Below are 26,967 nucleotides of genomic sequence, written 5' to 3' on the forward strand. Positions count from 1 at the left end.
AGGAGGCAGAGGCAGGCAGGCATCTTTGAGTTTGAGGCCAGCCTGGTCTATAAAGTTCCAGGACAGCTAGGACTGTTACACAGAGAAACTCATCTCGAAAACAAGAACAACAACAAAAAGAGATTCTGTAGTGTTTTTTGTGGCTGGCTTATATCACCCAGCATAACATCCATCCACAATGCTGCAAAAGACAGGATTTCCCCCTTTCCTTATGAAGAGTATTGCACTACATCTATACATCAATTTTTCTTTATTTGTCGATGGACACTTAGACTTTATTCATTTTGAATGCTTAAAAAAAAAGCAAACCACACAAAAAATCATATAGTAGGGTTGAAAATGAAATTTAGTGAGAGCCTTGAGTAGCATGCACAATGCTTGGTTTAATCTCCAGCTCTATAAAAAAGGGAAAAACATACTGCAAATATTCTGGCTGGGATATTATTACTTTATCAGTTCAGACATCTGGAGGGAAGCCACCGGAAGAACAGAAGCCTAGCCGCCAGCAGCTCCAGCTCACCACCCCTTCCGTCTACTATAGATGGTAAAGTCACTATGTCATGCAGGTCTATCTGCTCTGCTGCCACGATGTTTTCCCACGTAGAGGCATCCTAAAGTGCCACTTCCGTGACACCTTTCTATTTTTACATTTTCCTCATACCCACATCATACTATAATCTCAATCATTAGTTCTATACTGATGATGTCAAGGTTAGTTCTGACTTTTCTTCTGAGTCCAGAAGGACAGTAACTTCACTCAGATAACCTGCAGCGAGTCTAGCTCATCTCAGTAGAGTGTTCCCCTCCTCTAACCCACCGGTAACTGCTGTCTTCTCCTCTTCCAGAGCAGGAACGGCTGTCTTCCCATGTACCTTTCAGTCATCTGACAGGCTCATCAAGCCTCCAAAATATTACTCAACCTGACCACTATTTTTTACAGGTTTTATTTACCAGGTAGGCCCCCTATTATTTTTTTTATGCACCCAATGAGAACTGCCTACAAGCTGAGCATTCATTGCTTTCAAAGCAATCATCTCAAAGCACAGCAAGGAATCTGTCATTCACCTGTTAGAAAACCATCAATGAACGTGAACTACTATTTATACACCAATATTCATAGCCGTACTACTCAAAATAGCAAAAAGGTAGAAACAAACTAAAAGTTCATTGGCAAGTGAATGGGTTTAAAAAAGTGGTATCTATACATCACTGTTAATATTATACAACTTCAGAAAAGAAATTATAGCATAAGCTATATCACGGATAACCTTGACTTCATCATGCTAAGTGAGTAAAGGTTAGGCAATTATGCATACAAAGATCGTATGGTTCTACTTATGGGGAGCATCTACAACAGTCAAATCAGAAAAACAGAAAACAGTTGTTACTAGGGCTGAGAGGAGAGCACAGGAGCTATCACTTAATGAATCTAGTGTTACTACGGCAAGTTACGTCTGAAAGTGGATAATGGTGACGGTAGCACAATGATATGACCATACTGAATGTCACTAAATTGTATACTCAAAAATGGCTGAAACAGCAAATATTCCATGAATTTATTCTTCCCCATACACATATTTCAGTGATCCCTTACTGACCAAATAAAAATTATTCATCTTAGCACTAAAAATTTTCCATAGTAAGTCACGTGATCATTCTCACCTTAAGTTCCATTAACTCCACTTCTCAGTGTTCAGGATAACAGTTCAATGGTACTTATTTATAAAAAGGCAAAAAATAGTAAGTACGGGTAAGGCTGGATCAAAGAAAGGTAGGACTTTTCAAGGTTTAATAAACTCTTTTGTACTAATGAGCTCCGAAGGTCCTTGGAACAAATAAATGAACTTGAAAATAACTTAAGCAATTCGATCTCCTGTGCACGTTGGAAAGCCTGACTGAGCCAACAGTATACTTACAGTAAAAAAGGAAGTCCCGCAAAAGCGAGTGCATATCCCTCTTACAAAACCTTCATGGGCTTGTATTGTTCGGACACATTTTCGTTTAGTCAGGTTCCAAATTTTAACCTATAATAAAACATCAGAAATTTCAGTGAACTCTAAATGTGAAATATTTCAGAAACCCCACACTGAAAAGGCTATGAATCACTCTACTCCTTTGGATTAAAATAATGTACTGCATGTGGATAAATGTATCAACAAGCAAAATATTCAAACTGCCAAATCCTCTGTTGACTCTAAAGCATTTCAAAGTCTTTTTTCCATTTCCAGAATGGAAAATGAAGTGTCAATCATCATTAACAACTTCTGTGAAAAATTCAAATACCTTTATTAGAAATATAAGTTTATGTACTGCCAAACTGAACCTTACACCACTGAATTGATACCATTTTAAGATTAGAAAAAACTACTAAATATTATTTCAGAGTTTAGGCTCATGAATTAAACTGAAGTCAAACAAGAGTAGCCAAAGTAAAGAGGTTGTTAGAGAATGTGCTCATTTAAAACAGCAGATTCAAAGTGGAACTTGCCTCTCCATCACATGCCCCAGAAAGGACGGTAGTCAGGCTCTTTGGATGCTTTGCCAGGCAATTGACTCCATCACGGTGACCATCCAGGGAAGCGAGGAATGGTTTTGCAAACACTCGTTCCAATTTGGTAGCATTTAAAGCTCTTACATATTCTCGTGGGACTTCAAAAGGATGTAAGGTAGGATCATAGTTTCTTGGAACTGGAATAAGAATAATCTCTCTTAAAATAATTCACATTTACTATTTCCTGTGAAAAGCCCCAGCTAACCATGTAATCTGTTGCTCAGAAGGTCTTTAATTGGGGATACTGTCTTCTGTCTAGCACTCTGAAAGATACAAAAGTACACCTGTTACCTACAAACCTTTTTAAAATTACGGGGAAATCATGGTATACATAGTCTTGTACAAGTAGACTATATATATATACATACATAGCAATATATACATACATACATAGACTATAAACACATACACAGCTTTCCTTCTATACATCCTACCATATTCAACTGGGTTGTGACCTTCATGGGGAGGGGGTTCCAACACACTGTTCGTTTGGATGCCTATGCTTAGCACAGTGTCTGGAGCAAAGCCGAGTACTCTGATGAACTATGCTCAACTACACTGCTTGTGCTAGCTGCTCCAGGATACTAACACTGCACTGACACACACAGGTTCTGACTTTTAACTACACCACACAGCGACTAGTGATTGAGCACTTCCTACATCTGTTTACTTACATGGAAAGCACTGAAGTAAGAGCTCACTGAGTCCCAGACACTATTCCAAATACCGAATCTTAACTCACATAATCTGCACAGCACCATTATGCTCTACTGCTATCTTCCACTCTATAGTTGGTGAAACTGAGGCACACAGATGCTAAGTAACCTGCCTGTAAGCATGTTCTTAACTAGTCTGCCAAACAAATTGTCTCATTCTAAGCCTGTGGCTAACCAAATTCAATGTGTAACAGGAAACACATTTTCCCTTCGACTTCACCCTGCTATCACACCAACATGCAATAAAGTGCAAAGCTTGGTTATTCCCAAATTCCACCTTCCACAGTCCCCAACCCCCAAACTCAAACACTCATCCTCTCTGAAAGCCATTCTTCTTCCCTTTCCCGAACATCTACTAACTTAGTGCTGGCCCTTAACACCTTATACCCAGACTACAAGCTATCACCCCTACTTGATTCGGCAGCAAAACTGTTACCAGATTAGTCAAGCACATGCCATTCCCACAACTAAAAATGTCTACAGGCTCGCCCAGCAGTTGTCAATCCTTTGGATTTGTCTCATTGTAACATGGTCCTTGAGCCGGTATATTTGATATAAGCATTATTAAAGATGCTTTGTTTTCACTAAAATTTTATTTCCAATTAAGCTTCCTGAGAGAAAAATTAAAGGCCCCCAAATGTGTGTTTCAACATCTGGTTTTAATGGACAAAGATTCACTGATTTCTACACAGTGCCATGTTAATGGTATACAAACGCACTTATGTAGTACTCACCTCTGGACAGTGCCGTGTTAATGGGATGCTAACATACTATAACCAAGCGCATGCTGGCACATTTTTCTGTGGTGATACATGTGATTGCAGTCACTGTGAACCTCTCACTGGTTCAGTTAATATGGTGTTGGACAAAGTGAGGTCTGTATTCACATAAATAAGCAGATCCAAAGAGAAGATGTCTACAGCTGGCAATATTCATTTAGCTATATTTACTTTTTGGTCATATCCACCAGGTTTTCCAAAGTTATTTCTGAAGTATGTTTTGGAATGTTCTATCTACTCTGATTCCTACAACTAACTGATATAATATCTAAGTTAAAAAGAAGACAGATCATGCTCTTTCCAAGTATTTTCACACAGACAAAATCCATCATTATTATAAACAGCATGTTCAGTATGAGTTTTTAAATAGTAAAAACATTTCCAAACATATATTTTCAAAAGAATCTCTGAACAGCCCAATTTTTAAAGCAATTTCCTCACTTGTCATTAAAATGGACTTGGAAAAGTTGACCATGGTGCTGCACCTTTAGTCCCAGTGCTCCAGAAGCAGAGGCAGACAGCTCTCCAGGAGTTCGACGCCAGTACTGTCTATATGGAAAATTTCAGACTAGCCAGGGTTAGAGGTGCTGTCTCAAAATCAAATAAGCAACAGGGGAAAGGGACTTGGAGCAGATTATATGCATTATTTTCTTTTAAAAGTTAAAGAAAGCATCTTAGTTAATATTCTTAACTAGAGAAAAGTTTACCAGTTTCAGAAATACTTAATTTATAGTTAGGGTCTTCAAGAACTTTGCCTTAATAAAGTCAAGGTATTTCTGTGAGAGCGAACATTTTTATAGTCTTTCCCTTCATTATACAAATTATTACACCCCCCAATAAGTAAACTATAATATGTTACAATATTCGAAAGGTAGAAGCAAGTCCCCCTTGTCTGTTCCCCCCAGACCTGGGATACTTAACAGTTGGCTGAAATGATGTTGTATTAACTATTACATAAATAAATTTAGAGAATCTTGTTTGTTTCTAAACAGGGGTCACTGTGGAGCCCTAGCTGTCCTAAAACTCACTCTGTAGACCAGGCTGGCCTTGAACTCACAGAGATTCACCTGCCTCTGAGTGCTGAGATTAAAGGCAGGTGCCACCATGCCCAGCTTTTGCCTCTGCCTCTGGAGTGCTGGGATTAAAGTCTTGAACCACCAAGTCTGACTCAGTTTGTTTAAGATAGGAAGCAGACACTGATGTTCTAATTCTGATGTTTCCCCCATATTGTACTGGATACTCTAAACACCTGCTTTTAGAGGTACAGAGTTGAGTTCCAACCCCTTTCTGGTCTTCTAAAATCTGGTCTCACTGTTTCATCAGCTTCAAAGCCTTTTGGAAGTTGAGCTCCAACAGGTTTACTCACTGTCATTTAAAACTACCTGCACAGCCAGGCAGTGGTGGCGCACACCTTTAATCCCAGCACTCAGAAGGCAGAGCCAGGCGGATCTCTGTGAGTTCAAGGCCAGCCTGGTCTACAGATCGAGTTCCAGGACAGGTTCCAATGCTACACAGAAAAACCTTGTCTCAAAACACAAAACAAAAACCAAAAACCCTACCTGCATTTTCCTTCTGAACATCCCTTCCATTAAGATTTAACTTTCATCTAAATTTACTCCAACCTCATGCACCCATTTAAAATATTCACTTGAAGCCTTCTAAATCACAACCACTATATCCACCTCCAACTTCATTCATCCAGTCAAGGACAGGCCACTAACACTAATGTAGCATGCGACATACATCATAAGCACATGCCAGTACTGTTTAAAACTCCCAGAAAAACCACATGTATTTGTTCAAGGTGCTCCTACACATGAACCACCCACATCAGAATTATGGATAGTTTAAAAATTAAGGCTCAACAGCACTTACCTCAGTATTTAAATAGTGCATAAAATTTACAAGGAAACAGCACTAAACAAAAATAGACAATAACAAGAGTATTTCTTGTTTTACATTTTACAGTACTCCAAAAATTCTATTTTTCCATTTTACTATTAACATTTCCACTACAAAACAAAAATGTTAATAACAAAAATGGCTATATCACCTAGAATAAGATTCTGTGCCCAGGCTGTCACCTGCTCATTCATTCATTCAGACATTTAGGAAGCAGCTATTTATGTGACCCACTGTCTAACCACAGCGCATATAGTCACATGATTCTCCCCCTCTTTGTAAGCTCGGTCTGATAGGAAAGCCTGCTAACCAAAATATAATCATGAGATGCTGCAGCCCGCGCAGCTGGAGCACGAAATCTGGCAAGGGACGCCGAGGTTAAACAGCACTCTAGACACCCAGTTTCAGTTCCTCAGGGAAGCAGCTCTCTTTATTTGTACCAACATGGGCTTATATACCCCTCTAACAGCAGGGGTCAAGGAATGGTTTACTCTGTATCTGTAGGCAAGCCTGACACTGTTTTCCAAACAGGAAAAACCACAGGGGAACTGAACCCCAGCACCCTCCGGAACCCAACTGCACATTTTTCACACAAACAACTTAACTGGGACAGGACAAAAAAGGGCATTTAAAATTAAGGCAGCAAGCTTACTGCTGCCGACAATGAGACACTGTGATAAGCATTCACAGAAACCAAAAAATAGGTACTGGAAACACAGAAGAGGTACTGAAATGCAGGAGGGCATGTGCAGGGCGTAAGTATGGAGAGATTATGGTTGAAAGAAAGCTCCCATAGGTACAGCTCACAGAGAAAGGCTGTAATGCACCGGTGCTGGCAAGGGTAGCATAAGCTACTTACCAGCAACACACTGATTGGTGGAAGTGGTGAAGAAAAAGCCAGCGAGGTTTGAAGACTCAAGATAATATCAAATCCAAGTAACAAATCTGGTTTGCATTTAAGAAATATTATCTTGTTAACTTACCTTGGGTGCGGGGACCATATACCACATTTCAGCAATTCATTCTCTCTCTCTCTCTCTCTCTCTCTCTCTCTCTCTCTCTCTCTCTCTCTCTCTCACACACACACACACACACACACACACACACACACACACACACACACGTTGATAACCTCTAGTAACAAGCTAGATGTTCCAGCTCCATCTTCTATCACTTACTCTCATTAACTCTAAAGACATGATACTTCTTTCCTATGCCTTAGTTATCACTATTCCCTTCAGTTGGAATGATCTGTTCATACAAGACTGGTCTCTTGTCATTTACGTTACCAAGAACTAACTCATAAAGCGTCGGCATACTAACGGGGTGCAGACCAGGAAAGATAAATAAACCTCACCAACTTCATTTTAACCGTTCTCTCCTCAAACTCCCAAGAGTAGTAATGTGAAAACTGACCGCTTTAAATCTCTCATCTTTTTTCCTTTCCTTCTCCAGAAGTAGATGATCTAAGTGCCGAAAGCAGCAGCTAAGTTTTAAAAAATCTCGAAGCCTTAACTCACGAGTTTGGCTCAAACTCCACTTTCCAACAGCTAGAAACCCGGACACAGAACGACGGACACAGGCTGAAAACGGGAAGCACTCCTCCTAGACGTAACTACTTCCCACTAGAGGGAAATGCTAAAAAAGTTACTGAGATGTCGTCTGCAACTCAGTTCCTCCACAGCCCTCCCTGTGTGGACACAGCTCGAAAGCTGCCAGATCCAGGTAGCCCGGGCAGGCGCTCCTTCCTCGGCTTCAGCTCGTCTCACCTCTTTGTATGTCCAGCTTGGTTTCGCGGACATAGTTGTCGGGGTTCCGGCTCAGCATTTTCACCTTCATCTCGGCGGCTCTGAGTCTCAGACTCCACGAGCCTTCGGCCGGGTTCGGCTGACGGCGGGCTCCGCGCAGACCTACTACTTCTTCCGCCTTCCGCGGGCTTCTTCCCGTCACGTGGCCCCGCCGCGCCGCAGCCGGCTGGCTCGGCTGGACCCCGCGGCGTTCCGTAGTGGCTCCGAACGGGGTTGGGGCGGTCCTTCCGCCGTCGCTGGCGTGACGTCCTGGGGGCGTGACGTCCCGGGGGCGGGCCCGCGGCAGCTGTGGGCGTGGCCGGGCGGGCCCGCCCCCGCTCGTGCTCCCTCCCGCCGCTCGGCCCCGCGGGTCTCCCTGCTCCGCTGCTGCCGGGCCCCGGGCTCCGCTCCCGGAAGTGGACTCGCGTCCTGCGTTCCTGGCCCCGGGCCGCCGCGACTGTCGTCACGGTGGCAGCCACTACATCTCGCCCCACGTCGGCGGCGCTAGGCGCCGTAGTGCCGACGAGCCCCGAGCCCATGACAGGTCAAAGCCAGTCGGCGGCCGGGTCGGCGGCGTGGAGCACGGTGTTCCGCCACGTCCGGTACGAGAACCTGGTGGCTGGCGTGAGCGGCGGGGTCTTGTCCAACCTGGCGCTGCACCCGCTGGACCTCGTCAAGATCCGCTTCGCTGGTAAGAGCCCGCCCACGCCGCGGGCCGCTTCCCCCGCTGTCAGCCCCCGGGAGGCACCGGACCCCCAAAGGAAACTCGGTCTCCCCAACCTCCATGCTGCAAGGAGGAGGGCCCCGAAGATGATGCTGAGTACTTGCGGTGCCCGGAGCGAAGATTTAGGAAGGGAACCCCAGTTACTGTACCTGGCCTCGGCCTTCCCCGAGCCCCGTAACCCTAAGGGCTGGGGAAAGTGAGTGAAGGTGGAGAGAAAGGAGAGCGTCCCATTTGACCCCGGTGCGTGCGAGTCATTCGCTGTTGAAGGTAATTTGAAGTCTTAGGGCAGCCACGTGTTGGGCTGTGTAAAGTCAAACTAAAGTGCAAGTCCTTGAGCTGGAGCATAGTCCTCCGCAAAGAGTAAGGACTAAGTTTGGGATAAAAATATTCTTGAAGTATGCATCGTCCAGTGAAGGAAAGAGGAGCTGCTGTACTCTAAATAACTGCATCCAAGTGCGGGTTAAGTATTTGGAAATTAGCACGGCATTTTAGGAATTAACGCCAAGTCGAATTTCACAGGTGCTCTTTGGTAACTATTTAGAGCCCATTTTCTGTTATTTTAATTATTACAAGCCATGGGGACAAGATCATGATGGGAAAAACCACAGAGACTGCTGACCCCAGCTAGTGGGAGCCCACGGACTCTGGACTGACAGCTAGAGAGCCGGCATGGGACCGCACTAGGCCCCTTGCATGAGGGTGACAGATGTGTGGCTTGATCTGTTTGTGGGTCCCCTGGCAATCGGACCAGGACGAATTGGCTTTTTTAGATCCCATTCCCTATGATGCCATGCCTTACTCAGCCTTGATGCAGTGGGGAGGAACCTGGACCCACCCCAACTTGGTATGCCAGCCTATGTTGAATACCCAAGGGAGGCCTTACCCACTCTGAGGAGTGGGTGGGAGTGGGATGGGGAGGTGGGGGGGGGGCGGAAGAAGGGGAGGATGGGGAACAGGGGGTGGCATATGTGTATATATGTATATATATATATATATATATATATATATATATACACACACACACACACACACACACACACACACATAAAACAAGCCACATTCTTCCTTGAAAAATAAAAGTTTTATAAATGGCTTTAGTAGAGTATTTTAATTTCATTCAATCTACTTGATGTATGTATGTATGTCTTACTGTTTGAACAATAGTATCCGAGCTACAGAAGTATGAACAGTTTCTTGCTGTCAGGGAACTTAAAAATCTAATTGGCCTAACTTACGTAAGAGAATTCTACACAACATAAAGTCAAGAGCAAAGTAGAATAAATACGAATACAAAACAACAGCACAAATAGACTATATATATATAAAGAAAGCTGGGGCTGAAGAGATGGCTAGCACTCCCGCAGGACCCACGTTGCATTTCCAGCACCCTCTTTGAGAAGGTGACTCCAACTGTCTGGAACTCCAGCTTCAGGGAAATCCAGCACCTCGGGCCTCTGCTCCCACCTGCACTCACATGCACATAGCCACACAGGGACACATATAGACAATTTAAAATAATAAAGGTAAATATTTAAAAAAGAAACATAGGTGGCTTGTATGTATCTTTAAAGGTTCTGTGACTATTAAAGTTCTCAACAAGATTAATATTTTGGCAACCAGAGAGGAGACAAGACAGTTTGTGGCGAAAAATAGGTGATACTTGTGGATACCACAAAGACGTATAATTCCATGGAGTTTGACATGCATCTGTAAATAATTGTTATAATAAACAGTTATGACTGTTGGCAGTAACTTTCATTGAACATTTACTAGGACTTTATTATCCCCTTTATGCAGATGATGGCTGCAGCAGTTGAGTAAGCCCAGGTCACAAGGTTGCAAACACCAACCTGAGATTTGAGTTCAGCAACTTCACTCTAAAACTGTCTTTCACTTAACCATGCTCCACATTAACTCCGAATCCCTGCTCACGGTGGCTTGAACATGAATCAAGAATTTCAGACTTCTGGAGGTGTGGGTCTGTGGCCTGGCGTCCCTCTCACACAGCCTCCCTCTAGGAACAGAAGGAGGAGTTGAGATTTTTAAGGAAAGGGTTGGCCAAGCCGGTGTTCAGACATAGCTACGAAGTTGACCAAGCCTGAGGCAAGGGAAACCTCCGTACCTGAGAAGATTCATTATCTTTTTTTTTTTGTTTGTTTTTTGTTTTTTGTTTTTGTTTTTGTTTTTCGAGACAGGGTTTCTCTGTGTAGCTTTGCGCCTTTCCTGGAACTCACTTGGTAGCCCAGGCTGGCCTCGAACTCACAAAGATCCGCCTGCCTCTGCCTCCCGAGTGCTGGGATTAAAGGCGTGCGCCACCACCGCCCGGTGAAGATTCATTATCTTAAATCGAGCAGAGTGTTAGTAAGACAAATAAGGTGGTTAGAGACAGAATGAGGAGGTAAGATTAGATAGTAACCCCTAATTGAAGTCCTTCCCACATCAAAGCAGGCCTGAGTAGTAGTGAAACCTGCAGTTCGGATGGTGATAGGAAAGAGGAATTTGGGAAGATGAGAAGTTGAGTCGTCTTAGTTAGGGTTTCTGTTGCTGTGATAAAACAAGGCACCTCAGGGAGGAAAGGTTTATTTCTTCTTACAGCTTTATAGTCCATCATCCAGGGAAGTCAGGGCAGAGGAATGCAAGGCAGTGACCCAGAGGAGGAGCTGATGCAGAGGCTGGGAAGGAGAGCTGCTTCCTGGCTTGCTTCTCAAGGCTTGCTAAGGCTGCTTTCTTACACAGCTCAAGACTACCTGTGGGGGGGTGGGGGGGTGAGGGGGGTGGGAGGGTGGAGGAAGGTGGCAGCCCCACCTCCACACCTCCACAGCGTGGCCTGAGCCCACCTCCACCATTAATCAAGAAAGTGTCCTACAGACTGGCCTACGGGCATTCTAGATGAAGGCGGTTTCTCACTTGAGGTTGCTCTTTCCAGATAACTAGCTGTGTCAAATTGACATAAAACTAACCAATACAGTCATCAACAGGCATCAGTACTGAATAATTCCTAGATTCTGTGCTTTCATAGAATTAAGCCCACTTAATAAAATTATTGTCTAGCAATGAGGAGGAAGGTCAGTCCTAAATGTGTGTGTTATGAAACCAAACAATTCATTGACTCCCAAATCCACTGGAGTGCCAGTGTCCACAGTTTTAAAGAGAATAGAAATGTCATGTAAGAAAGGTGAAGGAACTAGTTGCGTTTCATGGGGAAGAGAACTCCAGTTGTGAGTTGGTCCTGAGGTCAGGCATAGGTCAACTGGAAATTACAGGAATGCAGAATTAGGCCTGGCAAGGTGGTGGTACTCTGCAATGAAACTCAGTGACAGCGTGGCTGAGACATTCTGGTTGAAAGAGGTTAGATAGGTGATATTGTGGATGAGCTCAGGGTTGCGTGTTCGCCTAGGCACACCCGGAAGTGTTAAGCTCAACACCTAGTATCACAAAAAAAGTAGAATTATCCATTTAAACACAAGTAAAGGGAATGTATTAATTAGAAACAGGCTCTTCAGTTGTGACCGAGCCAGCTCCTCAAACAGTTTGTCCCGAGGTGGTGGGACTACGTAGTATGTAAAGCCAGTATACTTACTGTCGTTCCTCAGACTGATGTCAGTGACTGCCTTCTGTCTCGGCTCCTCCCATGTACCAGCTTCTTTCCTCAGTTACTGTCTCTGGCATCTTCCAGTGTTACCACCAGCTGTTTCAGTGATGTGAGATCACTGCTTGTATGAAATTCCTCAGATCATTTAGACTAAAACTCACTGCTGGTGTAACAACTTCTATTTGACATTAGGTAGACCCTCATTCAGGTCTTCATCTCAATAGTCGCTTGTTTTCTCTGCCTTCAAATTCATTCCACTTGAGGACGCCACAATTACCTTTTCTTTGTATGTATATAATGAAATTTTTACCCTGATAGTAGAGCAACTATTATGTTTTTTTCTTTTGTTTTGTTTCAGTTTGGTTTTTCAAGACAGGGTTTCTCTGTGTAACTGCTATGGCTGTCCTGGAACTCGCTCAGTAGGCCAGGCTGGCCTTGAACTCAGAGATCAGCCTGCCTTTAGAGATCATCCTGCTTCTGCCTCCCAGTGCTGGGATTAAAAGCTTACACCTCCATGCCTGTCTGTTTTGTTTGTTTTTTTACATGGGGAAAGGAAAAGAGGAAGCAATTTCCTCTCTCAAAACATCTATGTGATTCTTTTAGACATAATGGACACAAATTTGAGAAGATAATGCCTTGAAATCACAGCCAAACTTAGGTGGGTTTTGGATTTTTTTGGGGGGAGGGAGGTTGTTTTGTTTGTTTGTTTGTTTGTTTGTTTGTTTTAGAAACTTTGTAGTTAGGTGAACTGCAACAAAACACCACTAACAGACAGAATGGCTTAAACAACACCAAGAGTGTTTTCTCTTGGGGATCTGGGAACCAGAAGTCCAGGATCAAGTGCTAGTGGGATTGGTTCCTAGTGTGAACCTGTCCTTGGCTTGCAGATAGCCTTTCAATCTTCACTCCCCAGAAAGGCCGGCTGCAGGTGCTGTGACATTGAGAACTAGGGTTTTACGTGAGCTTTGGAGATGATACAGTTCTCTCCACAGCCTCTGCCCCACCCCACCCTTGCTTCCACACTAATTCCCTACCATTTCTTCCTCCACCAGCCCAACATTGGTGTCACCAAATCTCCAGTTCTCCTCCCAGATTGCAGGGTGTGGGGCAGCGTGCTTGTATTTGCTATTCAGCTGTCTAGCTGTAAGCCTTTCCCGTCCTTCTAGAGACCGGCACCCCGTCATTGTTTCCTGTTATTCACCGTTATTACTAAGATTAACTCTCCAGCAGTACAGCAAGCACTGGTTGTACCTATGAAAAGCAGAGGAACTTCGTTTTGCTTTTTGTCTGAAAGTTTGTATCTTGTGTAAAGGTATAAAATGTAGGAAATAGATGATAGTATACCCACTTCAGAAAGGAGCTCAGAGGGGTTAAGACCATGTAATTAATAAAGGAAATTAGGTTCCCAGGCCAGGCTCCCCACATAGCCCAGTGCACTTTAGCCTCAACTCCTAGTGTGACATCGACAGGTTAGTGAGGAAGGGAACCGACTGCTTGCCGGGCCCCAGTCTGTACAGTAGCAGGTGGGGGCAATGCTTACATGTAAAAGACTGTAATTGGTGTGAACTTGTTGGAAGGCACTTTCACTGTGTATTTCTAAATTTGCATTTATATACTTTGACCCGAATCACTTCCCTTTCTAGTGGCTGATGGTAAAGAAGTACTAAGAAACCACACAGGATATGTGTGGTTTACAGAATATTCTTAGGAGAACTTTTTATTAGGAAAAAGATAAACAGAACACCAGTCGGTGATGTTACATACCTTTAATCCCAGCAGTCTGGAGGCAGAGACAGGTGGATTTCTGTGAGTTCAGGGCCAGCCTGGTCTACAGAGTGAGTTCTAGTACAGCCAGAACTATACGGAGAAATTCTGTCTTGAAAAACAGAGAGAGAGACAGAGAGAGAGATGAGCAGACCAGAGCGAGGGAACAGGGCATATGAAAGAGAGGAGTGGGAGAGAAGGATGAAACGGAAACGGTATAATGACACATTCATGTAAAAATGCTGTAATGAAACCCATTTCCTTACATGCTAAACCTAAAACATTGATTTAAAAGATGAGAAATGAGGGGCTGGAGAGATGACTCAGAGGTTAAGAGCACTGGCTGCTCTTTCAGAGGACCTGAGTTCAATTCCCAGCAACCACATGGTGGCTCACAACCACCTGTAATGAGATCTGGTGCCCTCTTTTGGTGTGCAGGCAGAACATTGTATACATAATAAATAAATAAATCTTTAAAAAGATGAGAAATGGTTCACACATCAGAGAGGAGAGCGAGTGTAGAAATGACAGGATGACGTGAGATGGACAGTAATCACATTTATTCAACATCTTATTTGGGGAAGTCTACCAGGAGAAATGTCTATAAGTTCTAGAGTGGGGAAGAAAGGAACATGTGAAACTATATAAAATAAAATTGTCATTTGTATCATAGAATTATAAAATGTAGAATGTGATTTTATAATTTGATATCATATGCATGATATGGAATGTTCCTTATTATTGAGAATACTTAATACTCTACTTCCAGGATTAAGTGACTTCTTAACAATAAAGCCATTGTTGATACTGCATTGTTCCATATTGTTTTCCTACAACCTGCCCATAGTCAAGTTAAGCATCCCTCATTCCCCCAAATTATCCTGTTTCAAATGTATTTTTCATTTCCTATAGAAGCAGAATAAAAAGAAATGCCAAATTTACCCAGGCATAGTAGCACTCTGTATTTCAAAATACTACTGCTGCTTAAAAACAGATGGCAACGTTTTCTGAGATGTAGACAGATCCAAGAGAGCTTTATGTGATAGAAAAGAAAGATAAAAAGGGCCTTTCTTTCTTTTTAAGATTGTTTAATTAAAAGGAAAGAAGAGGGTGGTGACTGGTCCCCAAAAGTGTCTCTATAGATAGTGGTGCCATTGGTTGAGCTGTGTGGGACCTAGAATAAGAACGGTTTGGGAAAGGGTGGAGGAAACCGGTTCACTTTTAGAAAATAATGTTCAAGTGAAGTACTCTGGTACTTTATATTCTGACTGTGTACGTGGCGTAAAGAGAGAATGTCCAGGAGTAGGTTGTCCTTCCTCCAGACTCCTTCCCTGCTCCCCCTCAGATCTTGCTGGCATGCTTGGTAGAATGAAGCAGCTGACTTTTTTTTTTTTAAGTAATATTTTTATTTTATGTGTATGTACCATTTGGCCTGGTGCCCACAGAGTTCACAAGAGGGTGTCAGATCCCCTGGAACTAGAGCTACAGGTGGTTGTGAGCCATCATGTGGGTGCTGAGGATCACACTCAGGTCCTCTGCAAGAGCAACAGGTGCTCCAAACCACTGAGCCATCTCTCCAGCTCCTGAGTAATGACTTTAAACATTTGAATTCATAATCATGAGTATCTGTAACAAACACACAAGTGTTGGAGCTATTTGAGGGGCACTTCCTGAAATGCTAGAGGTTTTCATATGCTCTTGGCTGAGTACTTTTATTTATTTATTTATTTATTTATTTATTTATTTATTTGGTTTTTCGAGACAGGGTTTCTCTGTGTAGCTTTGTGCCTTTCCTGGAACTCACTCAGCCCAGGCTGGCCTCGAACTCACAGAGATCCACCTGACTCTGCCTCCTGAGCGCTGGGATTAAAGTTGCTTACCCCCACTGCCTGGCTGGCTGAGTACTTTGATAGATGTACTAACTTAGAGATACTAATATCCTTAAAAGAATTCCCTCCCCCGGAGGTTTTCCTTTCCCCTTACCTCCGTGCCGGACCTGGCTGTGTGTTGTTTGTGTGTTGTGTCTGTGTGTGACTCGTGAGCAGCCCTCTTCTCACCTCTGTGTTCTCCAATGCAGTGAGCGATGGACTGGAAGTAAGGCCAAAATATAAAGGAATTTTACATTGCTTGACTACCATTTGGAAAGTTGATGGACTACGAGGACTTTACCAAGGAGTAGCCCCAAATGTGTGGGGTGCAGGTTTATCCTGGGGACTCTACTTTTTCTTGTGAGTAGATCTGGGGGGCCTTGACATTAAGAGGAATCTTTGCTTTAATGTTTTCTGCTTACTACCTTTTTTCACACGTGTGATTGATGACTCATTTAATCCTTTTCTTTTCTTTTTTTTTTATGATTGGAAGGATTAGAAAGCAAAGTAGCTTGTTAGTTTCCTGTCTGCCAACTGTTATCAGAGATATTTAACCTGGGACAGAGTTGCTAACAGGAAGAAGGAAACATGGAGAGATGGACAAACATCCTCAGAAACTGTTGCTTTGGGCCAGTGGTGGTGGCACACACCTTTAGTTCAGCACTCAGGAGGCAGAGGCAGGCCTCTGAGTTCGAGGTCAATCTGGTCTAGAGAATGAGTTCCAGGATAACAGGGCTACACAGAGAATCCCTGTCTCAGCAAACCCCCTTCCCACCCCCACCCTTCCCAAAAAAGGAAACCATTGCTTTGAAATGTATTCAGGAAAGTTAAAGGTTCAGCTGATCGCTGTGGGCAACAGCATTAAAGAGCTTTTTGTTTTAGGTAAAGCCATTGGAAAAACTGCTAATTCTAATTTACAGTGACCCTTTACAACCTCTTCAGGAATTCTGAGGTGCTGTGACCATATTAGTACTCTGGTGCACTTTTAACAGCCAAAATAGACTAGAAAGAGATGAATTAACTGGTTATTTATTAGTGGTTTTGTAAGTGTTACAGTGGGAACCTGAAATTGTTTTTTAAGATGAATCCCACAAATTTCAATCCTTGAATTCAGTCCTTTAAGGAAACTATTTTCTTGTGTATAAGAGATTAGTTCCAGAATACTCCCCAAGTAGAAAAGTCTTAAGTACTGAAGTATCATAACATGGTTATATATTTATCCTCAGCGAGAATCCCAGTTGATGCATAATGAAGTTTAAAAGCAGGAGGGATAGACGTGGGAGTATGTGTAAGAACATGCATCCAGAAGATCCCTGTTGGGAAGGGGTAGCAATGCCAGATTCCTACAAGAGTGGAGATGCACTCCACAGGCCTCTTACTTGACTTGCCCCATCATCTTCATAGCTCATTTACCTGTCAGATACTGTCACTCTTGGGAATAACACCTGGTGCATTCCCCTTAAAGAAACCGCAGCAAGCTCCTGAGCAGGTCCATCCACCTTATTGAGTATAAAAGGGCATGATCACAAAGCACGATGCTGTGCGGGGGAGTGAGCGCTGCTGCGGTGAGCTTCTGGCCTGGGCAGTCCACTATGTGTCTTAGTCACTGTTCTAGTGCTCTGAGAGACCAAGGCAGCTTGCTCACTCTTTCTTTTTTTTGGTTTTTTGAGACAGGTTCCTCTGTGTAGTTTTGGTGCCTGTCCTGGAACTCACTCTGTAGCTCAGGCTGGCCCCGAACTCAGAGATCCACCTGCCTCTGCCTCCTGAGTGCTGGGATTAAAGGCATGTGCCACCGCTGCCCAGCCTTAAGACAACTCTTATAAAAGGAAGCATTTACTCTATACAACTCAAATTTATAATGCTGTGTGTGTGTGTGTGTGTGTGTGTGTGTGTGTGTGTGTGTGTGTGTGTGTGTGTGTATCCCCAAGAGTATCTAAGAACAGGCTGTGTGAATAAAGTATTATATGACAAGGATTTCTTACAATAGAATAGGTTGCTCCCAAACAAAATCTTTGCAGAGGAAAGTGGACATTGTGTAGCTGGAGAGCTTCTCTCTGGGTCCTGCCAAGCCCTGGCAGTCCAACAGCCCACTTATAAAATAAACACACAGATGCTTATATTATTTACAAACTGTATGGCCATGGCAGGTTTCTTGCTAACTGTTCTTATAGCTTAAATTAATCCATTTCCATAAATCTATACCTTGCCATGTAGCTCATGGCTTACCGGCGTCTTCACATGCTGCTTGTCATGGCGGCGGCTGGCAGTCTCTCTCTCTCTGCCTTCCTGTTCCAATTCTCCCTTCTGTTAGTCCTGCCTATACTTTCTGCCTGGCCACTGGCCAATCAGTGTCTTATTTATTGACCAAACAGAGCAATTTAACATACAGACCATCCCACAGCAACATTGGGTTAAAGAAATTGGGGCCTGGTAATACATCTCTACTCCCAGGTAGATAGGGGCAAGAAGATCAGGAGTTCAAGGTCATCCTTTACTCATAGTGACTTTGAGGCCAGCCTGGCTCACAGAAGACCTGCCTCAGAGAACAGAATAGGGACTGGAGAGATGGCTCAGCTTGCTGATCTTCCAGAGAGTCGGAGTTTGAGTCCCACTCCTACATTAAACAGCTCACAACAGCCTGTAGTTCCAGCTCCAGTTTCTGTGGGCACACATAATAGAAATTTTGATTTACCATATAAATAACAAAAAAAACAAAAACAAACAAACAAACAAAAAAAGCAGGCCTGGTTTGTCTTTCCTGCTCAGAAACATTTAGTGGCTGTTTGCTGCCAAGCAAGACCTAAATCTCAGCCTGCCCTTCTGTGGCCTCTTTCTCCTAGAGTGCATCCCTCTCTATCTATCACTAGATATCTAGCTCTCTCTTTCCCTGTTGAAACCCTGCTGCCTCAACACCCAGTCCATGACACTCTTGCACAGGGACTTCTGGGATCTCTCAGTCCGTCTCTGAACACCTCAGGACACTGTTGTTGACACTTACTTTGTTACGGCTGTTAGTACGCCAGTGTCCTCGTCAGTCTGTTAAAGGATCCAGTGCGTGTTCACCTCTCTGCCTGTCAGAACGCTGATTCCTGTTGCTGAGCGTGTGTTCGCCTGGTGCCAAGGTCCATAGCACCACAGCATCCTTTCCTTCTCCCTCTTGTCTTGTGCTGCTATTAATGGCGGACGGTGTAACTAGACTATTTCACGTGTGTGTGTGTGTGTGTGTGTGTGTGTGTGTGTGTGTGTGTGTGTGTGTGTGTGTTCCTAGGTGTATTTGTTTATGGGAGGGTAGTATAATCCACTGTGAGCCATTTCCGGCATATCTGTTGTTAAATGAGGTCTCAGTTTGTGGTTTCATTATGCATTGACTTTTTCTTTAGAGATGATGCTCTAAAGTGGACCTTTGCTCTATGACTCGTGTTCAAATTCAACTGCTTGTGTTTAATATTTTTAGTTACAACGCCATCAAATCATATAAGACAGAGGGAAGAACTGAACAGTTAGAGGCAGTAGAATACCTCGTCTCAGCTGCTGAAGCTGGTAAGGCAATGATGACATCACCTTCCAAACTCAATTCCTTGGGCAGCGGCGGCGGCGGCGGCGGCGGGGGCTTGAATGTGTTGACTGAAGGTCTCCATCTGTAGCCCAGGTTGGGCTTGTGACCTTTTGCCGCCAGGCTTGATGTTTCTTTCCTTTTTTTAAAACCTCCTCATCCTTGTTAAACATTAGAGGTTTAAATGTGGTCATCTAATCCTGTGAAGTTAGGAGTCTCTAGACTAAGGTGGGCCTGCTTTATGCTATGTGCACACTGTTGAAAAAAAAATGTTCTTTTCTAATGAACTATTCCTAATTTGGATTAAGTGAATCAGTACCTGTATGCTAATTAATCTTTAAATATGATTTTAGGAGCCATGACTCTCTGCATTACAAACCCACTATGGGTGACGAAAACTCGCCTTATGTTACAGTACAGTGGTGTTGTTAACCCCTCGGAGAGACAGTACAAAGGAATGTTTGACGCACTTGTGAAAATATATAAATATGAAGGCATGCGTGGATTGTACAAGGTAACAAATGATCATGAATCTACTTTGAATAACTGGAAACTACAATTAATACTGGCTTTCGCTTTTGCTTTTGTTTTGGGGATGAAGTCTTGCCGTATAGCCCAGTCTGCCTTGACTCCGCCTCCGATCTGAGACTGCGGTTGGGAGGCTACAGGCACATGCCACCACACTGGCGGCTCTTTTGTTCACTTCTGAATGCCCTGTGTTTGGTCCTAAAAAGAAACCAAACTTATGCACGAAATAACTGAATGAAGTGGGAATTTTGTTTATAATTTTGAAATTGTTCTTTAAGCTGTGTGTCCTCTGTCTCCAAGACTTTGATTTGTCAGGTGTCTTTAGTGAGTCATGCACTTAGATCACCCTTTGCTTACTGTAGCCCTGGGAGGTTGTCTGACTGTGTGTGGAGAAGAGGTCGGGGCTCTCAGCAGGGTCTTGTTGTTACTGACTGTAAGTATAACATGACTTTAAAAATAACCACCAAAAGGAAGGGCAGCCCTTGCCTGGTGGTTGTTTGTCTCCTCAGCGCTGGGAATTGAGTATGAGTGTGTGTGTGTATATATATATATAGGTTTTTGAGACAGCGTGTCTCTGTTTACCCATGGCTGTCCTGGAACTCATTCTGTAGACCAGGTTGGCTCCAAATTCACAGAGATCCTCTTGTCTCTCACTGCCCAGTGAATGTAGTATATTTGAAATTTCTTCCTAATGGCAGCAAAATCTGTTTCCAGTTTTGTCCTTTTCTCTCTTGCCTTAATTTCTCTTTCTATTAGTTACTTTGTATCACTCTGGGCACAGTGTGTGAGAGAAGGAGAACTTAGATGGCTTGCAGGGTCAGAGGTGTCGGTCACGGTCTGGGGTGGTGACGGGCAGAGCAGCCCCACGCTCCGGAAACAAAGGACCCATATGCAGGAGCTCGCCTGGCTTTCTCCTTTTCTGTCTGACCCGACTCCAGCTCTGCAGCTCACAGAGTGTGTATCTGTGTGCTGGGTGTGTGTACCACCCTCACATGCACACCCACACCGCCTCTCCCAGGCACTGACGAGAAGATTAACCGTCACAGTCCTTTCCTGTCTTCTGTTTAGGCTGAAGGTTGGAAAAGTAGGAAATTTTACTTTATTTTTTAAGAATTATGTAATAGCTTTAAAATCACTAGCATTATAAACTTGAGGTTATGGATTACTTACTGATCTATCTATAGGCAGTTTTGTTTGGAATTGTATCATTCAGTTCTGTATTTTCTTGCCTCACTTCTTACCCTTTTCTCTGAGAATACCTTTGTACAAGCCTTTGAGATATCATTAGCTTGTTTCTGTTTTTATTTTTTTTTAGTAAATTTAACCTCCTATTCAAACCCCAATTATTGATAGTATGGGTCTTTTTCATGTTCGTATATATAGTATTTGAAGAAAAACAACCCATGAGAAAAGAAGGCAGTACTGTTCTTCTGTGCTTCTTTTTTTTTAAAGTGATTTATTTAGCCTATGTGCATTGGTGTTTTGCCCGAATGTATGTCTGTGTGAGGGTGCTGGATCCCCTGGAACGGGAGTTAGAGACAGTTGTGAGCTGCCATGTGGGTGCTGGGAATTGAACCCAGGGCCCCTGGAAAGAGCAGACAGTGCTCTTAACCACTGAGCCATCTCTCCAGCTCCTGCAATACTGTTCTTTCTTTTTGGCTTTTTGAGACAGGGTTTCTCTGTGTAGCTTTGGAGCCTGACCTATATCTCGCTCTGTAGACCAGGCTGGCCTGGAACTCACAAGATCCGCCTGGCTCTGCCTCCCGAGTGCTGGGATTAAAGGCGTGCGCCACTGACACCCGGCCTGCAGTGTTCTTAGTACCATGTATTAAAATGGGATTTATGTAAAACGTAGGTGAATTTACATAAAATAATATGAAAATATTTTAAGTCTGTCTTTCATTCAAGCTGTTTAATTTTGCTTTTCTTTACCGTTCCCTTTAGGGATTTATCCCTGGGCTGTTTGGAACATCACATGGCGCCCTTCAGTTTATGGCGTATGAACTGCTTAAGTTGAAGTACAACAAACACATCAATAGATTGCCAGAAGCCCAGCTGGTGAGAGGGTCCCTTTAAAGTAATGTGGGCACTAAATGGGTGGAAGATTTTTAATAAGTTTACTTTGACAGTATTGCTATCATAATAAATACTCTGTCACTAATTTAACTAACAGCTAAATATTTTATAAGTTAATGGCACAAATGTTAAATAGAACCCCATATTAAATAGACCTGTGTTAAAGAAGGAACAGTATTTTTTTATTTATTTAAATGGTTTTTTGTATGTAATTTTTTGCTTTTAAAGAAATGCTATTTATGTTCTCATTTTAGACCACGGCAGAATATATTTCTGTTGCAGCACTATCCAAAATATTTGCTGTAGCAGCAACATACCCATATCAAGTTGTGCGAGCCCGTCTTCAGGACCAGCATGTGTCTTACGGCGGCGTGATGGATGTGATCATAAAGACGTGGAGGTGAGAGCATGCCTAGACTGTCCACTCCATGATAGGTTTTTAGGATTGACCAGTGTGCTGTGGAAAAGGCACGGTTGGCCGTCCTTACTTTCCTGTTTCCTGTATGTGTCACAATATGTCTCTGAAGCCTGAGTTCTTGATTGGTAAAATCAGACTGTTCAGGCCTACAAAGTTGTCATAAAAACAATGAAGCAGGTGTCAGTGCTTTGAAAACTTACCAGCACAGAATTTAAGTTGCAAAATATTTGACTGACATTGGATATAAGAAGTCAGAAAGCTAGTTAAATATGTTTGAGGCCTGTACCTGCTACTGGCCCTGTAACTTTTACAAGGACTTGTCTCTGTATGTAGAAGAGATTATGCATGAGAATAAATTATTTTGGGCATTAAGGAAATAAACTTTTCATGTGAGCTACATTTAGTTTTTTGTGTCCCTGATACCAGTTAGGAGATTGCGGACATACTGCTGCTTGCTGGTTTGTCTGAGAGAGTCTCTGGATGCCGTTCTTACTGGCTCATTATCGTGGTACCTAGTGTCTAGTCCAGAGACTTTAGACTCGTCACAGTCCCTCCAGCCTCAGCCTCCACCTGGGTGCTAGGGTTAGAGGCCTGAACCCCCACACCGGGCTGCCATGAGAGACGGCCAAGTGCCTGCCTTAGATCTGCTCAGCCTCCAGCACCACCGTCCTTGTAGAACATTCCAGTGACTCACTAAACAGACGGCACTGTCCATTCTCCTCTGAGGTGTCCTTACCTCTTCCTTCATCCGTTTATAAAAGTTACATGGATGGCATGTCAATCAAATTCCTTCAGGGCGTTGTACACATGGTTTGTACACACCCACATGTAAGTAGGGTGAGGCTTGACTGCTCATCTGTGTTAATGAAATGTTGGTGTGTTCACACTGGCACTTAGGGAATTAAGGTGTCTGTCCCTCCTTTAGGAAAGAAGGCATCAGTGGATTTTACAAAGGCATTGTTCCCAACTTGATCAGAGTGACTCCGGCCTGCTGTATCACCTTTGTGGTTTATGAGAACGTCTCACACTTTCTGTGTGACTTCAGAGAAAAGAAAGTAAGGTAAAAGAAGAGTCCAGTGTATCTGCTTGAGGCAGCAACCAGCTCCTTTGTTTGAAACACAGTACTCAGAAGAATACAATAGCATCACACCTCACGCTCAGCATGACTCTATCAGAAGTCAGAGGACTGAAAATCTTGATGTTTTCTGCCTGGGCTTCTCTTATGTATGGGGTTTGGCTGCCTCTGCCTGCAGTGGACACCGTCAGCATAATGTCGACGCCGATAGCCAGTATGAGAATGGACAAGGTCTTTCATTTCATTGTTGAACTAGAAGCTAATTTGCAATATTTGTAAATAATTAGATGAATTTTTTTTCTGAACTCTCTTGCCTAGATTGGCTTTAAAACTGACCCACGTGCAATAGCAGGGAGCTGGCTTCTTACAAGAATGGCTGCCTTTCAGGGTAAATTAGACGCGGGGGACTTAGGAATAAGGTGTTATACAGATCCAGCCCATTGTGAATGGAGAGGTTTTGTTAGAAATAAAGTCCATTATAAATGTGCTTTCATTTTAATCCAGTGGGACACACTAACTACAGAAACTGGAGGATTCATGTGTTTACTTGAGAAATAGCTGCCATCTTTCGCCGTTCCGTTTCTTAATTATTTAAAGTGTGATTCTGCATCGCAACCTTGTTTTTTGGCCATAAACAATACGTGCTTGGAGTATATAAAGTCTGAGCTTCCAGGATCCAATGAAACCTACATGTAGCATGTGTGGTTATAAATCACTCATCAGGAATGCCGGGTTCCATTTCAGAGAGGGTGTGTTTGCTGTGAGCTTGTTAAAAAACTAAATAAATAAACATTCTTTTTTGTCTTAACTTTTAGATTTGTGGATCCCTCTACATTGGTTGCTCAGATTCAGGTTGAAATACAAATTAGGTTTGAAGATCCCCAGGTATAAAGGCCTACCCCCAAAAGGCTGCTGAAGTAACACTAGTTTCTTCTCATAAGCAGCTGCAATGCTGTTGTACTAACATCTATTATTTTTGTAAATAAAACATTATAATCAAAGCTATATTTAAAGAGGTCTTTGAAAATAAGCCTATTTTCTATATTTGGAAATGGCATTGTTTTTAAAATAAAAATGAAAAGATAATTTATATTTACAAATAATTGCGTTTACTGTAATATTTTTACCCTTTTTTAGAGTGTTTTTTTAGTGACAATGGTGCATTTTTAAATTGTGACACACTGTAACAAAAAGCAAGTTTCCAGCAAGTTTTCTAAATTCTTGGTGTGTAACTCTTTAAGATTCAGGGACAATAAGTCAGTATTCCCAAGAATTCTTAGAAATTTTAAAATTACTATTTTATACATAGTCATAACCATACACTTTATTTGTATAGCTCATATTCTTGTTTAAAGAATAAACTACACTGAGTTTAGTAGTTTACAAAAAACTATAGCCTATGGGAATATTTAAACAATGGAAAACATAATTTAAAATTCATATCTCCCAGCTAAGGAAACTAGAATTTTGGTGTTTTTGTTTTTGTTTTTCAAGACAGGGTTTCTCTGTGTAGCCCTGAATGTCCTAGAACTTGCTCTGTAAACCAGGCTGGCCTCAAACTCACAGAGATCCACCTGCCTCTGTCTCCCGAGTGCTGGAATAAAGGCTTGTGGCACCACCACCCAGCTAGAATGTTTTATAAATCATGCATTTCATCTGAGTTATACTGTATTTGCATAAGATTGACCCTGATGCCCGTGTCTGTATGGAGAGGCAAGCTACAGTTGATGTTAAAGTTTTAGAGGTATCATAGTCACTCGAATCCTCCTAAGTACCCTAAATTAATAACACAATTCTTGTCCTCTGAGAGCTTATAAGCTTGCATAATAAATGACTGGGAACGTGGAGGGTCATACAGTGCTCTGCAAGAGCTCTGTTAGTCATTCAGCAGCATGGAGGCACCTCTGTCAGGGGTACTGATGACAGACGTCAGCAGACCAGTTGGATTCAGGCCATTGGAAACGTTTACACAGAGTTCAGCTGTTGGCTATTGAAGGCTGTGAGGTAAAAGCAGCAGTGAGGGTGATGTGAGGTGTAGGACAGTGAGAAATAGGAGGCCTCAGAGCAGGAAGTAGTTCACCAGAGGAGAGCAAATTGAAGATGGGGCCATTGTGGTGAGGCGAGGTCACAGGTTGGAGAACCTGACTGGCTTCAGACATCAGCTTTGGTTTTCTGTTTGACCTAAGACACATAGTTCCGCTCCTGTCGAAAGCGCCTTTATCTGTAAAGTGGTGTTAGATCAGTACTAGTGATTCAAGGAGGAGCTACTTGTTGAAATGAAGGAGGGTGTGCTCTAAGAAATCTGTAATGTAAGACTGGGCCCAGTGGCACACACCTTCAGTCCCAGCACTCAGAGGTCTGAGTTTGAGGTTAGCCTGGTCTACATAGAGAGGCTACATAATAGAGAGCACAACTGTAGCCTGACACTGCAGAACATGAGGAATGGATTGGGCCAAGAGATGGTTGTGTAGACCAGGTTGGCCTCAGACTTGCTGAGATCCTCTAACCCTGCCTCCAGGTGCTAGGATTAAAGGTGTGTGCCACCATGCTCATCCCATCTGCTTCTCAAAGCAAGTGGTCATTGACTTACGAGAAGCAAGGTGTGTGGGGGAAGGTGTCAGGGTACTACTAGCAAGGACAATCAGAGTGGACATGTATGTTGTGGGATATTTTGATCACACTCTGACACTCCCCAGACTGCCAATAAAATTAGACCTTGGTTGTGGGGGGGCAGTGACTAGATGACCAGAATTAGCCATAGAGAAGCTAGCAATTTGGATAAAGAAGACACACAGGAAGAAAGGGGCAGGGACTAGAGTTTGAACTTCCTTTTTGGTTCTGGGTTGAAGTAAGAGACACAGCCCTTGTGTTGTCTCTGGCCCAAAAGCAAGGTCAGCTAGTTGCTACTCAACCTCTCTGGGCTAGCAGGTTTTCACTGCAGCCTTTGACTCCCGAGTCTTACTGATAAATGCAATGATAGAGATTTAATTTAAACTTGCATATCTCAGTTGCAGCAGAACCAGGGCCAAGGGACCAGAACCCTCACCAGGCCTTGGCCTGAGTGGCCGGTGGGATGCTGACTGTGGGGCTGTGGGACAGGAGACAATAATGAAAATATCAGTAATTTCATGTGCAGCTCATAAGCTGTGAGCTGTTAGCTAGTACCCATCGCCCCGAGAAGGGGATCTGAATGTGTCACCAGCAGTATGTGTTGCAAATGAACAAGTTTAAAGTACATAGCTGTGCTTGGACAGAATTAAATGAATCCAAATAAAGAGCATAATGCAGTAGCTGCGCTAACCAACATTAACAGAAGCAGGTCTTGCCCAGTCCTGTAGCCTGGTAATAAATTTAGACTGGGAAATCTGGATTTTATGGACAAACAAGTAGGAGATAGCAAGAAAGCCACCAGTTAGGATGCTTTGAGTAGCTAGTCAAGAGCTCGTGACTTTAACCTGCTGCATGGAGTCAGAGATGATGATTGACAGCTTACAAGGAACTGGAGCAAGATTTCCAAAGGACCATGGGTTGGGCTTAAAGGAGTTTATTTTGAAGAGAACTATGGCAGGTGACAGCAGAGGTGGTCTGTTCTGGGCGGTGAATTATCAGCATGATAAGTGGAAGAGCATGCTAA

The 26,967-nt window shown here is 43.1% G+C and overlaps 2 protein-coding genes across 2 annotated transcripts in view; one reads left to right on the plus strand and one right to left on the minus strand.

The window, feature by feature from the left end:
• The window catches only part of Dcaf13 (DDB1 and CUL4 associated factor 13), a 29,848-nt gene extending 21,893 nt beyond the window's left edge, over positions 1 to 7,955 (minus strand). Inside the window, exons 1-3 of the mRNA XM_006982824.4 lie at positions 7,718 to 7,955; positions 2,489 to 2,688; positions 1,917 to 2,024 (exon numbers count right to left, since the gene is read on the minus strand). Of these exons, the coding sequence (XP_006982886.1) occupies positions 1,917 to 2,024; positions 2,489 to 2,688; positions 7,718 to 7,787 (378 nt within the window). The 5' untranslated portion in view covers positions 7,788 to 7,955. The remainder of the gene's footprint in view (positions 1 to 1,916; positions 2,025 to 2,488; positions 2,689 to 7,717) is intronic.
• Positions 7,956 to 8,034: 79 nt separating this feature from the next.
• Slc25a32 (solute carrier family 25 member 32) lies at positions 8,035 to 24,141 on the plus strand. Its single transcript, XM_006982823.4, has 7 exons — positions 8,035 to 8,426; positions 15,893 to 16,043; positions 19,138 to 19,223; positions 19,590 to 19,750; positions 21,709 to 21,822; positions 22,095 to 22,240; positions 23,184 to 24,141. The coding sequence occupies exons 1-7, from the start codon at positions 8,273 to 8,275 to the stop codon at positions 23,320 to 23,322; spliced, it is 951 nt and encodes a 316-aa protein (XP_006982885.1). The 5' UTR covers positions 8,035 to 8,272; the 3' UTR covers positions 23,323 to 24,141.
• The last annotated feature ends 2,826 nt before the right edge of the window (positions 24,142 to 26,967 follow it).

This window comes from Peromyscus maniculatus, chromosome 20 (genome assembly GCF_049852395.1).
Source record: "Peromyscus maniculatus bairdii isolate BWxNUB_F1_BW_parent chromosome 20, HU_Pman_BW_mat_3.1, whole genome shotgun sequence".
NCBI classification, from domain to species: Eukaryota; Metazoa; Chordata; class Mammalia; order Rodentia; family Cricetidae; genus Peromyscus; species Peromyscus maniculatus.